We start from the raw sequence: 15,728 nt of genomic DNA, 5'->3' as shown, positions 1-15,728 counted from the left end.
CCTCAATTTTTTTTATTTTATAATTTTTTTCACCCTTTCCATTACATACATAAAACATTATATATATATATATATATATAAAAAAAAAAACTATATAACTCTATAGTATTCCTACAAACAAATATCAGAGTTATAGAAATGAGAATTTAGACTTTGATTATTTATGAATGACGCATGAATCCCAGAGATTAAACTCATAATGCGTACTTAACCATGATGTATCTCTGATGTCACATTTAAGAGCATCCCTGATGAATTGCCCACGAGCGCCAATCACACTGCTCTGCTCGGTCTATGGAACACATTAAGGTCTGCATTTTCTGACTGAATGAAGTGCACGCAGAATTAAATCTGAGCTGTACAGACTATTATATATTATTTTTGTTCCGCTCACTTTATACTAGGAGATGAGTGTCTTATTCCAGATACAGCTGCTGCAAGCACGTAGGCACACACACACACACACACACACACACACACTCTTGCACACACATAAACTCCCAATGCACACACAAACATAGTGGTCGAGTGGCATCCCAATGGCCTTTATAATCCCCTTGGCTGTAATCTGTCTCTGTGCAGTCAGATTAGTTTAGATTTTGAATTCTAGCTGTTTCAAACAGAGGGCACAATCTATCACCAGCCACTGTGTTTACTACTATCAACCACACACTTCAATTCAGACTGGATGGTGCCTCTTAAAAAGCGAAAATAAATTAATTGGTAGAAAAAAAAAATAATAATTTGAGGTTAAGCCTGCAAAAAAAATTTTTTTATGACATTTATGAATACCTAACTCTAAACAGCTTTTATTTCTCAAGATTCTGGGACTCAAGAGGAAAGTAATTGAATCATTAGCAAACTACAAAGGGATAGCAGCATTAAAAAAAAAAAAATCTTCCTCCGCTTGCGTTTTATTTTAGCTTCAGTTCAGTGGGGAGTAATTCCACAGTAATTACATAATAAACTTATCTAACAACAGCAGAGACTGATTCTCAGTGGCAGCTGGCCACTGGTAAAATGACATCTGGATTCATCTAATTCTAGACTAAACGTTCTGTTCAAAATTGGGACATTGCTGTCATTAACGTGCATGCTCTTTGCAAAGGAATAGCCAAAGCAATTCACACTTTGGAGTAGGAGTTCAGAATAGGAGTTCAAATAATAACAAAACAATCTTTTAAACCACACTGTGGACTGCAGGAAAAAAATATTTACTGTGAGAAAGTTTTAGCCAATCATAAATGAGGTGATTATCCAATATTTTAGTTGAGGAATAGATTAGGGATTTGAATTGTGGTGTTTCCTGAATCTTACACATGTGCAAAAAATGAATTAACGTATGAGACCTGAAGATGAATAAGTGATCTGTATGTACTGATCCATTCTGGGACCAGTGATCCCAGTGAATTACAGTGGGCTCTGGGTCTTTACTAATAATGATAGTATGGATTTGATTAGAAAAAGGGGAAAGTAATGTGTCCTTGTGGATGAATGCTGGATGAATGTTGAATTCTTTTCACTGTCCTTAAGAGGATATTCAGAGTAGAACTAAATATAACCAACTGAACACACTTAATGTTTGGTTTAATAGTCAAGAAGTCAAGTGTGTCATGTGTAGGTTACACATATATTTTTTTTTAAGTAGCATTGAACTGTGGCACAATGTAGAACATTTTTTATGTAACTGTACTTGGCTTCTGATGGTTTCTTTTTTTGTTGTTGAAGTTTTACATTAAATACAGTTTGATTTCAGTGTTGTTCAGATGTTGTTTCTATATGGGGACAACAAAGTGTGTTGTCCGGTAACATTTCAGACATACTGAGCAGAAAATGCGTTATAACTGCCTTCATCTACTACCACACGATATAACAGCCAACAGGTAAAGAAATCACCTAAAAGTTATCAGTATCAAAGCTACCTGAGCATCTCTATTTGTTACACACGAAAAAAGAAAAAAAAAAGCCGTACTGACAATAAATTCTGCTTATTGACCAGGCCACCAGAGGTCCAAATCGATGCTCACACAGCCACTGTCATGTAATTCAACACCTTGACTGAGTCTTTGTGGCATAACCTTGCTTAGATTTCCTGGTAAAACATAAGGTCAAATAAAATTGTCAGCAATGTAAATGTTAACGTAAATGTTCTCATATTGGCAGCTTGCAGTCGCAACGTACACAAATGATTTAAATCTCTCCAAAGCATGAGCATTTCAAGCAATACTCACATATGGGGGGGTGTCGACGCTGTCGGCGTTGACCACCACTGGAGGGGGGTTGGCCTGTAAGAGAGAGCAACGGGATGATTTATCACTTTTAATTCCAAAATCACTGTCAGCAAAGAATATTGCTGGTTTTGATAGACGTGCAATAATGCGTGAAGAGAGACTTACTCGTCTCATGTTTTGGTACAGCATGTTGAGTACATCTGCTACAGATTACCACCATGGAGCGACTGCATACACCGCATGACATACTGCACAGCCCTTACAGTGGACAGTACAAACGTACTACACAGCAAACCACGCAATATAACAGATTTATACAGCTTTGATACTGCCACCAAAAGCACTCTTAACACTTCACTTCGGCACCACTCTAGTACAACTGCCTGTAAATCATTTTAGATTATAGTTTGATCATAGCGTAGTTAATTATGGTGCTCCTTATAGATTATTGACACGGCGCTATCATACTTCATACTTCAGGTAGACATCCACGTTCTAGCAAGTAGCTTAGAAATACAAGATTTGTAATCTTTGTTTTTGCCAACATGCCCTGTGTCCTCTCTACAAGTGTTTTCTATTTCCTTCTGTCCCTACCCCAAGTTATCCTCTTGTACACACAGTTGCGTCTTTCTTCCTGGCTTTGCCCTTGAGCCAACGTCTGGACAAACCACCAGTAAACAAACAAGGAACAGAAACACTGCAGACGGTTCACATTATCTTCTGTCTCTTCATTCAAAATCAAGCAGCCAACCTGACACTCTCCAGTAAACAGACACAAGGTGAATTTTTTCTCTTCATAATTGCAGGTTGCATATAAACACCAGTTTCATCAGTGCATCCTTTCACGCTTTTTCTTTAGTCTGCTCCCACTTTCGCTCAAGAAAACATGTAGTGCTCACAAGTCTGCAGCTCTAGTCTTCTTCCAACCACCACCAATGAGCATCCCAGTCCATGCAAGAGCTCCAAAAATCAGTTCACAAACCAGTCAGCCAAATATCATCAAAGACGCCAGTACAACCAAACAGACAGCGCAACCTGACTTCAGAACATGAGTGTGCAACAGAGCAGTAACAGCATCTAACCCTCTGAACTAATCTCTACTTCCCATCCACCCTTGTCTACTCGTCTTTATCCTCTCTCTCTCTCGCTCTCTCTCTCTCTGCCACATGTGCAACTGTCTGTCAGTCAAGCTGACTGGATGCTTGATCCCACATGGGAACAGAAAGAGGGCGGTGGGGGTGGTGGGTCAGAGGGATTATAGGTATGGTGGGAGAAGAGAAATCTGCCTGCAGAACAACAACAACGAGGAGCAGAGGGTGTGGACAGATGCATGTAAACCCCTCCAGAAGCACTGACATAAGTAGAAAAAAAAAAAAAAAAGAATAACAATCAACAGTGTGGGAACAGAAGTGTAGGAAGGCTCAGAGAGAGACAGACAGCCGGAGACTGGGAGGGTTTGGAGGGTACAGTACAGTTCAGCCGATTCTGAGACATGCTGACAGATGCAGCTGTTATCATCTGTGTGTTCCGTGTGTGATCTGTGTATTGCTAGTGTTGTGGGAACCAAAATCAGATTACACATTAACATTGTGGGGACAAAAAGCAAATCCTCAGATATGTATTATTTTAAATCACTTCCTAAGACATTTTTTTTTCCAAGAGCATATTTTGAATAGTTTTATTCCAACAACACATTAATGCAGTATGATAATTTCAATATGGTCTCCTTGCCAAACATATGCAAACCATTTCGAAGTTCTATTTTTATATGTTGAAATTAAAACATATTCAGTAAACATTCATTCATATTCAGTAAACATTATACACACCGAAATATATATATATATATATATATATATGTATATATATATATATATATATATATATGTATATATATATATATATATATATATATATATATATATATATATATGTATATATATGTATACATATACATATATATATATATATATATATATATATATATATATATATATACTTTCAGTGTGTATTGTAAGTGTGTCTCATTCATAAAACCACAAATCCTATCGGTCAGACTCCATTGACACAAACTGTCAGTGTGTGCACATTCTTATGTAACATCAGCATTTGTGAGTGTGTGTGTGTGTCTGCTTACATGTGTTTTAGTGATAGCTATTTCTGAACAGTGTTTTGCTGCTTTGTAAAACGGGTTGTTAGTTGTTACATAATTGTTTAGATGCTATCTTTCTTATTGAGGCTTTATAGCAGGATCCAGTCCAGCACAGCTTGAAAAATATATCCAAAGGATCCCTGGTTCATCTTGTTCGACAGGGAGGCAGAGAAACTATTGACTAGTATAGATTTAAGTTCATATATTTTCCAATAAGTGTATGTGCATGAGTGTATTCATGCGTGGGTGTGTTCCACGGCTTTCTACTATGTCTTGTAAACCTTGCAGGCCACTGGGTTTAAGTAAATCCCCCACTGGGTTTAGCCTAGTATTGAGTCTTTTTCAACCTCTGTATTAAATTATTAATGCATAACAAAACCTAAATATAAAAGGTAAATATGGTACGGTATGTAGTGTTAAAACAATGTGATCAAAATACTGGAAATCTTTATGAGCTGTGAGCTGTTGTGTATTCATTATTTAAATCATGGGAACAGACAATATTCCAATTTAGAATTTTTTTTAAGTTACAGCTTAGCTCAGGTGAAAGCAAAGAATAATTGGGAGTAAATCTGATGGAAATTGGTGAATTTCAATTCAATGCACTCAGAAAGCATGCAAAATACATCCCAGTGAGGGTGTCTTCTTGCCTTTCTATACTGGTGTGGTCGTGACTGCACACAGTAAGGGACTGTTGTCACAATGGAGACAATACTGAGGCTGCAGTGACATTTTAGGTGGTGATATGTTTTAAGGTCAGACTAAAGTTAATGCAACACAAGTTGTAGTCAGTGCTTTGATTAGAGTAAATCAGGAGGAAAGATCAAAAAATAACACACATTTTGTCAGTGTGTCAGAGATTGTTTTCCTTTGTGAAAGGAGCAATGTTCAGTTCATACACCATCAAAGTAATACTTAATTATCATTTGGCAGATGGATCACGACTGGATAAACCATAATCAACATTCCCCTATAATGACACAAAGGCAGATAACTGAGTAAATGTGAAATAAGCATGTGGTTATGTACGATGCACCACAACGCAACATGTACAGTCACATGTGCAGGAGCATTCAAATATTAATAAAAGTCAAAATAGGCAGAATGAATATTGTGGCACAATGGCAGACACACTGGTAAAAGAAAAGAAGGAAAAATGTCCAGCTTGTTTTTTCGGCACAGTCTGCTAACACCGATTTCTTATTTTGCAGGGAGAACTCACTGTTAGCAGGCAAAGCAAGATGCACACATTTCTATAAAACTCCACTTTAATATCACTACCCCACTAATGTGGACTGAAACTCCATTTGACTAATGAGTTAATCAGATAGAGCGTGACTCTAATCAAATCAGGGCGGCCATGCTAATCACGCTAATAACACTATCACTCCCTGCTATCTCTGATCACTGCATACACAGCAGATGTACAGCACATTAACTATCCATGCAACAACCCATAGAAGTCAGCTGACTTGCTCTATTCTATCGCAAAGTGTGTACAATACAAAAATCCAGCAGCTTGTAAGGTTACACACTCTTTCACTGAGAAGCTGCAGTTGGCTGTTATCACTCTGACCACTGTGAGTATAATCATCATCCAATGTCCTGACAATGAGCTTTATTTAGAAATGAGCTACTTTAGAAAACCTGTATTTTACCAACCACTGGATTGCTTCCAGTTTCCCTTAGAGAAAATTAAAAAGTCACATAATGCGAGACAATTATTTTGTGCTTCAGTTGACACCCTGGGGTGGGCATTGTGCAGAAAACACCAGAGAAGCACTTCAGGCTATCAGTATTTCAAATCGAAGGGCAGTTTGACAAAGATAATGGCAACATTACAATACTGACCTTTTTTTTTTTTTTTTTTTAATGCTCTTACTCCTGTTTACAGATTTATGTACAATGCGCATTATTGTAGCAGCATGCTTATACAACCAGAGCCTCATATAGACTTAAGATCATATAGTAATACTGCAGGTTTGATGTGAATTCATGTTATAAACCACATTTCAATATGTATCATTTCCACACATCTGTATATACTTTATCTTACATTTCAATGCAAATCTGAGGTCAATTGGACTTGGTCACACCACTTGGAAGATGTCTTGGATCTTTCTAAATGGGGGACAACTCCAAATCATGCAAGTGACTACATATTTTAATATTTGATGTTTTACTGAGCAAAAATCCGTTCTATTTGAAGGCATGCACACGGGGAAGAAGCGTGTTGAAGACTGCAGGAATACTTCACGAAAACAGTAGGACCAATATGCTTGTGCCTATTAGAATACATTTATTTAATGCTCTCTTCAAATTTCCAGCAGACTCAAATGAAGTCAAACTTGTGCTTTGTAGTGAACATATTATCCATTGGCATTACAGCATAATGAGAAAATAAATAACAATAAAGAGCACACAACGTCTTTTCCTCCTAAGGACCAGACCTACCTGTACATGGGTCTGTAATCGGGGAAAGTGGTGTATGAGTGGCACATGAGGGGGCACATCCATTGTGTGCGTGGTCCAGATATGCGTGTCATTGGGCCATGGCCTCCCGCCAGCTTTTCCTTTGCTTTTCGTGGGACTCTTTTTCACGCTGTCCCTCAGGTTGGTAAACTTTCCTCTGGAACCCCTTGTGGCCAGGTTGGTAGGCAGCGTGCTCCACCCGTAACCTCCCAGCCCTGAACACAAGGGGAGCTGTGGTGAGTGAAAAGGATGGATGGACAGTGACTGGGAGGCGTGTGGAAGTGCAGGAGAGAAGTTGTGGTGGTGCTGATACTGCTGGAACAACGAGTGGTGGCTGGGCGAATGGAGCTGCGCCTGGTGGTATATTTGATGAGTGGAGGGAGAAGAAAGCAAGCGACTTGGCGAGGCTGGTGGATGGCATTGTTGCTGGTTTTGAGAGTGATGGTGAAGCTGAAGATGACTTGGCGATAGGTGAAGCTGATGGTGACTTGGCGATAAATGAAGCTGGTGGTGGCTTGGTGACAAGTGAATCTGGTGGTGGCTCTGGGTTTGGTGAAGCTGGTGGTGGCTTGACGAGTGAAGTAAGTTATTGGATGTCGGTGGAGCCAGCTGGTAAGTTGGTGAAGGTGGAGCAAGTTGATGACTTGAAGACGTCGCTGCTATGTGATAGTAGCTTGGAGAAGGAGATGGAAGCAGATGCTGCGGCGAGTGGCAGGTATGCTTCGGTGAGTGGGCATGATGCTTTGGTGAGTGCAGAGGTGAAGACTGCAGTTGGTAATTTGGAGTCTGTATCTGCAACAAATTCTGGTTATGCTTCGAGTGACTGTGGCTCTTTCCAGACTTTCCTTTCCCTTTCCCACTTTTTCCCTTTGAGGAACCAACGCTGGGCTTTTTTGGGCTGCAGCAAAACTCATGGCTGTGGAAGTAAGTGGTCATAGCTATAAAAATTCAGACAATGTCTCAGAGAGATCCTCCTGTCTTCCGTCTCCTTTCAATCCTCGCTTACCATGCTGTCTTCTTTATCTAGATCGCAAAAAGCGCCGCAAACTCCGTGCCGAAACAATATAGGTCATGTCTCTCAGTGATAGTCAGTCCTTCTGAAAAGTTGTCTTTCCTAATGTGTATGAAGTTGTCTCAAAAGATGAAGTCCGATGGGATATTAAAAAATTCTGGAAAAAAGATCACTCCTGTGAAATGCAGCTTCTTTTCTCTTGTTGATTAGTCCCGAAAAGCAAAGCTTCCTCCTCCAGTACAGTATTTAACCCCAAAGATGTATACTGACCCTTTTACCATTCTTCAGTGGTGTCTGTCAAGAGATGCAACTGGAAAAAACTGAAAAAAGTTAAAAAAAAAAAAAAAAAATTAAAAATAAAAATCCTTAAATCCTTAGTCAAGCCTCCTTTCTCTTACTTTGTCTCTTGCTTCTTGAGAGGATGAGAGTCAATTGATGCGCTCCACTGGAAGATTTGTGTTTCTCACTATGCGATTATGCTCCACTCCACTGGTCAGTCACTCAGAGCAATTCATATTATCCACCTCTGTACCTGCCTCCAGTCCCGCTTCGTATCAGGAAAGTAGGTCGATCCACTCATAATGCATACAAATTGTTTTTACCTCAGAAATTACAAACCAAAACAATACACTGAAATGAAGAGAGATCCGTTGTTGACATTTCTGCTGAAAAAAAAAAAAAAAATCTTTATATATGTCCATGTCTTTTTATCCATCAGGAACAACGGTCAAAAGGAGTTAAATCGTCTGTCTTCTTTCTTTCTTCTTGTCTTAAACATTTGTCATGATGAACTGATACCAGGCCCCATCTTCATGAACAAGTCTTTTTCTCAGCCTTTTTCATCTTTATTCTGCACTGCCTCCCTCTTTCAGCATCTGTCCCCACTTTCTCTCTCTTTCTCTCTCTCTCTCTCTCTCTCTCTCTCTCTCTCTCTCTCTCTGCCTCTGTCTTTTTCCCGGACGAGCCAATTAGGGTCTTCCCTGGACTCCTGCACATGACAGCAGCCAGGCATGACTAATCGATAGGAGACTGGGGACAGTGATACAACGCTCAGAGTTCAGTCACTGTGTGTGTGCGTGTGTGTGTGTGTGTGTGTGTGTGTGGGTGTGTGTGTGAGAGAGATGAAGGAAGCGTTATGATTGGTGCAGGGCAGTCACTTCCATCAACCTTTGTCTTCCTCCTTTGAAGCATCACAAGGCAGGCCGGGTCAGCAGTAACACAGTGTTTGCGAGTCTGTGTGTGTCTGTGTGCATCTCTGTGTACGTGTTGGCCTACTTCCCATGAACACATGTCCCTGTGTGTGCCTTACCCTTCCTTATGTGTTCACCAACAGTCACACACATGGCCAGAGGTAAAGCATGAACAGCAGAGCAACTGTCTGGATCATTAAGGTGAACAGATATGACAATTTCTATTATCAATGGTGTTACTGTCTCTGATCTTTTGTTATTAGACAGTGAAGTCACAAGAGGAGCAAGAATATGGAAGTCAGTGGAACTCCTTTGTGGAGGATTATGCTTTTGTTTTTGGGATGAAATCAAAACTGTAAATACATGGATTAAAGTAGAAAAAAATGAAACAATGTATTTTAATTGTAATTGAGATTAATTAAAAGCTTAATTAAGCTGATATCATTCAAAATCTTGAAAATCCTGAGTCTAAGGTGTTCTGGCTGATACAAAAACTCAGTATTTACCTAACTAAATATCATGCGTGACACTTCTCTGGAGATTTGGTGGAGAAAAAAAAAGTCTGATTTTGTGAGCCGTTTATTTTTAACTGTACTTTCTTCAGCAATGAACATGAAACACGTATTTATGACGTATGACCAAAAATAAAAAGGAAAAAAAGCACAGGGCCAAAAAGTAACCACAAGTGCATGTATATTATTGTAAGGAGGTATACTACCTGCTGATCTTTTTTTTTTTCTCATCCCACATAATTTCACACAAAAAACCCACCGATGTAGAGGTGCAAAATCTCCAAGAAAACACAAATACTAAAGCTTTTGTTAGTTCTGTGAAGTAGAATGTTTTTAGGAAAGAAACGTAGACTCATTTTTGGTACACTTTTCAAGTATGATCAGCACACAATTCACACACTAATCAATCAACATATTACTCTGTAATCTGCATTTGAACACACAGGTGGATTAAACAGGTACCTGTAATGCCATTTAGGGCAAAACTGTCCTCACGAATCAGATAAGTTTAAGGCCAGATTTACAGATGAAATTGTTAATTTAGGATGAGATGAGACAACGCTGAGATTATTGACCCTGTCTACATAATGAACCACATCCATCTCTAAATGCAAATTTCCCTGTTAACTTTTAGTATTTCATATGCGTGTGTATAGCATTTCACATTGTTATGTCAAATAAGTGAATTAAATAGCAACCGCAATACATCACAATATCACTACGATATGTCATATATTGAACATCAACTGTGATCAGCAACATAACAATTTTACATGTATGCTGTGATGAAGTGTGTAAGCCAATATTTTCTCATCTATTAAAGAATAGCTTCAGGTTGTCAGCAGCTGGTATTTGTTAAAGAACAAGAGCAGTCGCTGTCACTGATTTGTACAAGGGGCTACAGAAAACCTCCCACCCAAGCATTACTATCCGCTTTAAGCTATGAGGTCCATGCCGTTATAATGTCAACTAATATATGCCACAACTTCCCCCAAACCAAGCTGATAAGAGAAACAGAGTCAGATAGACTGACAAGGCACAGTAAGAAGCAGGGCTCATGTGGGGAACACAAAGACATGGAGAGAGGGTGAGGGTGGCTCAGAGAAAAGCCTGTTATGTGCTGAGAGTGTTCGCGGGTATATGTGTGTGTGTGTGTGTGTGTGTGTGTGTGTTCCTGTGTAAAGTACTGCTAGTGCTGCAGGCTAACCGCTCAGTCAGGAAAGGATGAGCAAGGAGAATAGGCTGTTGGCATCACAGTGCTAAATGAAGCCAGCACTAATACAGTGCTAGAGGGTGGGGTTGGAAGAGGTGGAGGTTGCAGACAAATAAAAATGCAGAGATGAGATCCAGGGTGGAAGACAAGAGGAAGAAACAAAGACAGGAGAATGAGACATTTGCACTGCACAAAGCGGTACTGGAGGCTCTGAGAAAAGTGTTGCTTTGTGATATTACTTGTGTCACTCAGCTTCAACTTTGTGGCTGGCTTGTTGCATCAATATTCATATCATGACAAAGTCGCAACATCTCCCTCAAACATCTGAGTCAGTGGCTCCACTTCATGACAAGTTTTACTTACATTTCTAGCCACACACACACACACATCTTTAAAACTAGAATCTCATTTCACGTTGTGGGTCAAACCGACTGGGAGAAAACAATCTCATTGGCAGAGTGTTAATCATTTTCTACTTCACCTAATTAGTTGAAGGGATAGTAGTTAGTTTAGAGAGATCACACAGACACATTATCGTGATTTACAGGTCAGGTGGTGAGAGAATGAGGGCTCTAGAAGAAGGCTAACAATATGGATACCAAATGTGTGCGCTGAATCAGAACAGGTAGTGTCAGTTTGTTTTACTCCATTAAAATGTTTACTGTTTCTCTAAATAGAAAGTTGTTTTATTAAAAAAAAAAAAAAAAAAAAAAAAAAAAAAAAAACTCAGAGCACATCATAAAGAATCAATGAGGGTTGAGTGCTCTATAGGAAAAGCAGACACGCAACAGGAAATAACATTATGGCCAAGGGCTTCTGGGAGGGCAGCGCATGTTGCAGGAAGTCACCAGCAGGGGGCCTCAGACTCCACAAACTGATGAAGCAGGGAGGCGAGATGAGGATGCACAGAGATGTGATGATGATGCTCAACAGTATTGTTCCTCCAGTTATCAGTTGTGTGTTTTTGGTGATAGAATGTGTAGCTCTACCTTTTAAACAACTGCCTGACAGCTGGATATGAAAACGTAATCGTAGAGACACAACAGTGTTGAATCTTCTCCAATTTGTGCGAGAATACTATACAGAGTGTGTAATTCACTTTGATGTATCAGTGGAATCTATTATCCCTCTGATCTGAGTTTATCTACGGCTACTGGATTATTTTTAATTGTGGGGGAATAAACTATTTCTGCCTCTCTGCCAACTTTCAGATATGGGTCCTCTTTACTAGACCATGTATAAAGGGGAGCATATTATCCACTGAATTGCATGGCTAAATAGTGTGAAATGTGTTTTACCAGAAGCAACATTAGGCCCAAACAAGAGTATTTACATTCACAATTTGCTGGAAATGTAATTTCCACATTTGTTTGCTTGCATTCACAGAGGAGCCGTTCAATGGACCACTGAGAATCCACAAGCATGAAATGAAATGTGATACCATGGAGTTGGTCATGTTGGTGGATCACTTACACACACAACTTATTATGTGAGGTGGGTGATCTCTTACAAAGTCAAAGGTCAAAGCCAAAGGTTCAAGGTACAACACAGAAAACACACTAAAAGGTTTTCAACTGTTCCCACCTGTTTTTATGGTTACAAACCTTCACTAGATCAGTCACTCTGGATTTTAGCTCTTCAAGTATCACATGAAGGAGTAACATTTGTTTAGTGTGAGCTTCATGCTAAATATTGTAATATTCATATCTGATGCAATCCATCAGCGGTACAAATTTGCTGATGTCAAGTTTTCAAACAAACAAAATTTGTAAAAATTGCAAAAACAACAAAAAAGTCCAAGCCAGAAAAAGATGACCCCCTCTGGCTTCTTCATAAACTGCACCATGCTTAAGTGGCATATATATTTACATTGGATGGTCTTAGACTGACCTCCAGTACCACTGTGAAGAGCGTGGGAGTTACCTTGGACCAGGACTTATCCTTCAGCTCCCACATTGAACAAGTCTGCAAGATGGCCTTTTTTCCACCTGCATGTTTTTTCTAAAATCAGAAACACATTGACTCAGAGTGATACTGAATAAAAATTCATGCATTTGTCACTTCCAGGGTAGACTATAATTCACTATTATCATGGTGTCCGAATAACTCCTTAGGAAGTCTTCAATTGATTCAAAATGGTAAAATCTGTTCCACGGAGTGCAACAGTAACTGAACACATTTAGCTGATATTTTCAAAATGTTACTGCCACTATTAGTACTCTTATTAAATAGATTCTATTGACTGAAAGAGACAGAATGGTTTCTGACATTTTTGCATGTGGTAATTGTGATCATTTAAAAAAACTAGATCTCAGCACAGCAAAGCTGAAGTCTCCATGGATTTAGTGGGTAGCCAAACATGTGAAGTACAGATTGAGATCTTCATTATCATATATCACACCAGCAGCCACACACAAGTTGGCAGAATGAAACGGTCGTAACACACTGCCATGATCAGAGCTGGGATTCGGAATATTGATTGGTTTCGTTCTTTTTTTTTGGATAAAGATTGAGGCTGAAAATGAAGTCAAACTTTGAATAATTTCTATTAACATTCAAGGAACACTGTGATGATTCATACTGTACATAAATAGAAAAAAAAAGAGCTTAACTTCTAAATATCAAAATTATGTAATATAACGAGAAACAGCCTCCTCTTTTCTAAAAGAGGCTGACTGTCTTATGCATTAGCAGCCACACCGCCCACTTAAAACATCCAGCAGAGACATCTCACCTGACATCCACCTATATTCTATAGCTACTTTAACGAGTCTTGGAGCTGGAGTCTGTCACAGTCCAGCAAAATTTGGGATACGTACACCCTGTTCATGCATGAGCACACACACACACACACACACACACACACACACACACACACACACAATGCATGCAGAACACTTGTAAAATAATCAAAATTTTCACTAATAGAGCATGCAAAATTTATACTGTGTCACTCTGTCAGCTTTTTCTTGCCTTGAGGTGACAGCATCCACCTTTGTAACCCAGTTGAGCTATCTTCTTGTTCAATAAATTTCATCAACAACTGCTGTGACACTGCTGTAAGATGAGAAGAGTTAAAAAACGAAGAAAAAAAGAGTAAAGAAACAAAAACGTTGCTTTAGTTCTAAATATTCTAAACTTAATATCTTAAACTTTTTGTGAAAACCATTTGTAGAAGCTGTGGTAAAACCTTTCCAAGTTTTTAATTTCGAAACAATTCTTTGAGCAACTATTCTAGGTAACTGACTGAGTCAGCGGGTGGTGGGTGAAGGGATGTTTCCTTTTTCTTTACCTCTTTCTTCTTCAGTGTTTGTAAGAGAATTGGTTAGGATTAATTAAACCGAGACGCAGAAGGGAAGTCCTAAATCATGCCTTTTCGTACAAGTAAATGCAGGCATGAAGGAAATAGCACACATCCATTTATATTTCTAGTTCTTTTTTTTTAAATCTGAACAAACAAGTGCAACTGCTCCTATTCTGTGAATAATTGAGTTTACTGTTATTTCCACCACAAACCTATATAAAATAATATCAAAAGAAATTCATTCAAAAGTGACTCTCCAACATGAAAGCTTTACAAAATGAAATTATGCGAAATGGTATTATTTCTTTTAAAAAAAACTTTGGAACATTCAAAGCCTGGCCCCCACTGTGATCTTTGGTGACCCTCTAAGAGTGCCCCAGAACTCAGATTGGGCACAGTTTTTCAGATGAATAGCCATCATAAGATACAGCACTCATTAACAAGAAATATTCAAATTCCAAATAATGTAATTAGGTATTGCTCACATTCAGGTCATTTATTTTATTTAATCTCTAATAAACCAAATCAGTCATTAAGAACTGATTCTTAATTGTTGATATTATTTCTAACTTAGGAAGTGATCCTTCTTGCTTCATTGTCAGGTAACATCACTTTCTCAGCTCAACACACAAAATTCAAAAGTACCTGAGTGGTTCATTCACTGTGTGTTTACACAGTACTCTCTCTTTCCCCAACAATCTCTAACACCCACTGTCTCTCACTCTTTCTGTTGAAACCCTGGCTTGTTCTCTGTTAGTCAGTGAACCAATGCATCAGAATGAAATAATACAGCTGCAATGGTATTCTTCTTCCAGGGAACCGCCTCAGCATCTTTTACAGATGAGTTTGGAGCACTGTTTCTTTTCTCCCTCGAAGTGTCTACTTTGTCTCCCATGCTCCAGATGCCTCCCTCCATGACTTAATTACAAACCCTGTTTTCAGTATCAAGAAATGACACCCTCTGCTTCGTCCTGGCAGAAAGATTAACCCTCTCCAGAACAGCGTTGCTCACTGGCAACAAACCACATTTCTGGCCCTGACACAGTCTCTTTTGTTGCCTTTCTATCTTTTTAAAATGTTGTGGGATGATTTTTTTTTCCTTTTTTTTTTTTTTTGCAAGTCAATCAGAATAAGATTTTGGGCATGGGATTTTGTCAAAGGTTTAGATGACCATTTCTGGAAGCAAAGCTGCATATGGCACAGTGACTGCAAAAGGTAAGATAGAAAGTAATTATTTTTTAATATAAAAAAAATAGACAAATATATTGAGATGCAGCAACATTAAAAATACGCATAAGCTTGACAGCTTAAGTATGTCCATTTTTAATTTTTGCTTATATACTAAATTAGTATATTTTTTCCCTCGTTTGTTGTCCCGGTGCAACATCATGCAAATGCTTGTGTATATTCAAGGATACGTTCTTGAGTTAGTTTTAGAGCAATAAAACTCCATATGCCATAAAAGGTGACTCTGACTAGACGAAACAACTGGAGCTTTTTTTGGTTACTGTATGTTCTATGGTATGAAATACCAGCAACTTGCAAGTTTTGGCACAAACTCAGCTGAGTGTTCCGGGTAACTGACAACGTCAGTAAATCCCTTTGCTCCAGTAACAAAGAAGCAGGAACACAAAATCATCCA

General features: G+C 38.8%; 1 protein-coding gene across 6 annotated transcripts in view; it reads right to left on the bottom strand.

Annotated features, from left to right (window-relative positions):
- Window positions 1-15,728, bottom strand: part of LOC115381725 (discs large homolog 1-like protein) — a 114,830-nt gene that overhangs the window by 45,075 nt on the left and 54,027 nt on the right. For 5 of the 6 annotated variants that reach the window (XM_030083304.1, XM_030083299.1, XM_030083300.1 and 2 more), the window contains one exon: window positions 2,232-2,285. In XM_030083304.1, the coding sequence (XP_029939164.1) occupies window positions 2,232-2,285 (54 nt within the window). Of the gene's footprint in view, window positions 1-2,231; window positions 2,286-2,396; window positions 2,595-15,728 lie in introns of those variants that run through there. The other variant, XM_030083303.1, reaches the window with a different exon arrangement.

This window comes from Salarias fasciatus, chromosome 23, assembly GCF_902148845.1.
Source record: "Salarias fasciatus chromosome 23, fSalaFa1.1, whole genome shotgun sequence".
Taxonomy (NCBI): Eukaryota; Metazoa; Chordata; class Actinopteri; order Blenniiformes; family Blenniidae; genus Salarias; species Salarias fasciatus.
This window is presented reverse-complemented; position numbering and strand designations above follow the sequence as displayed.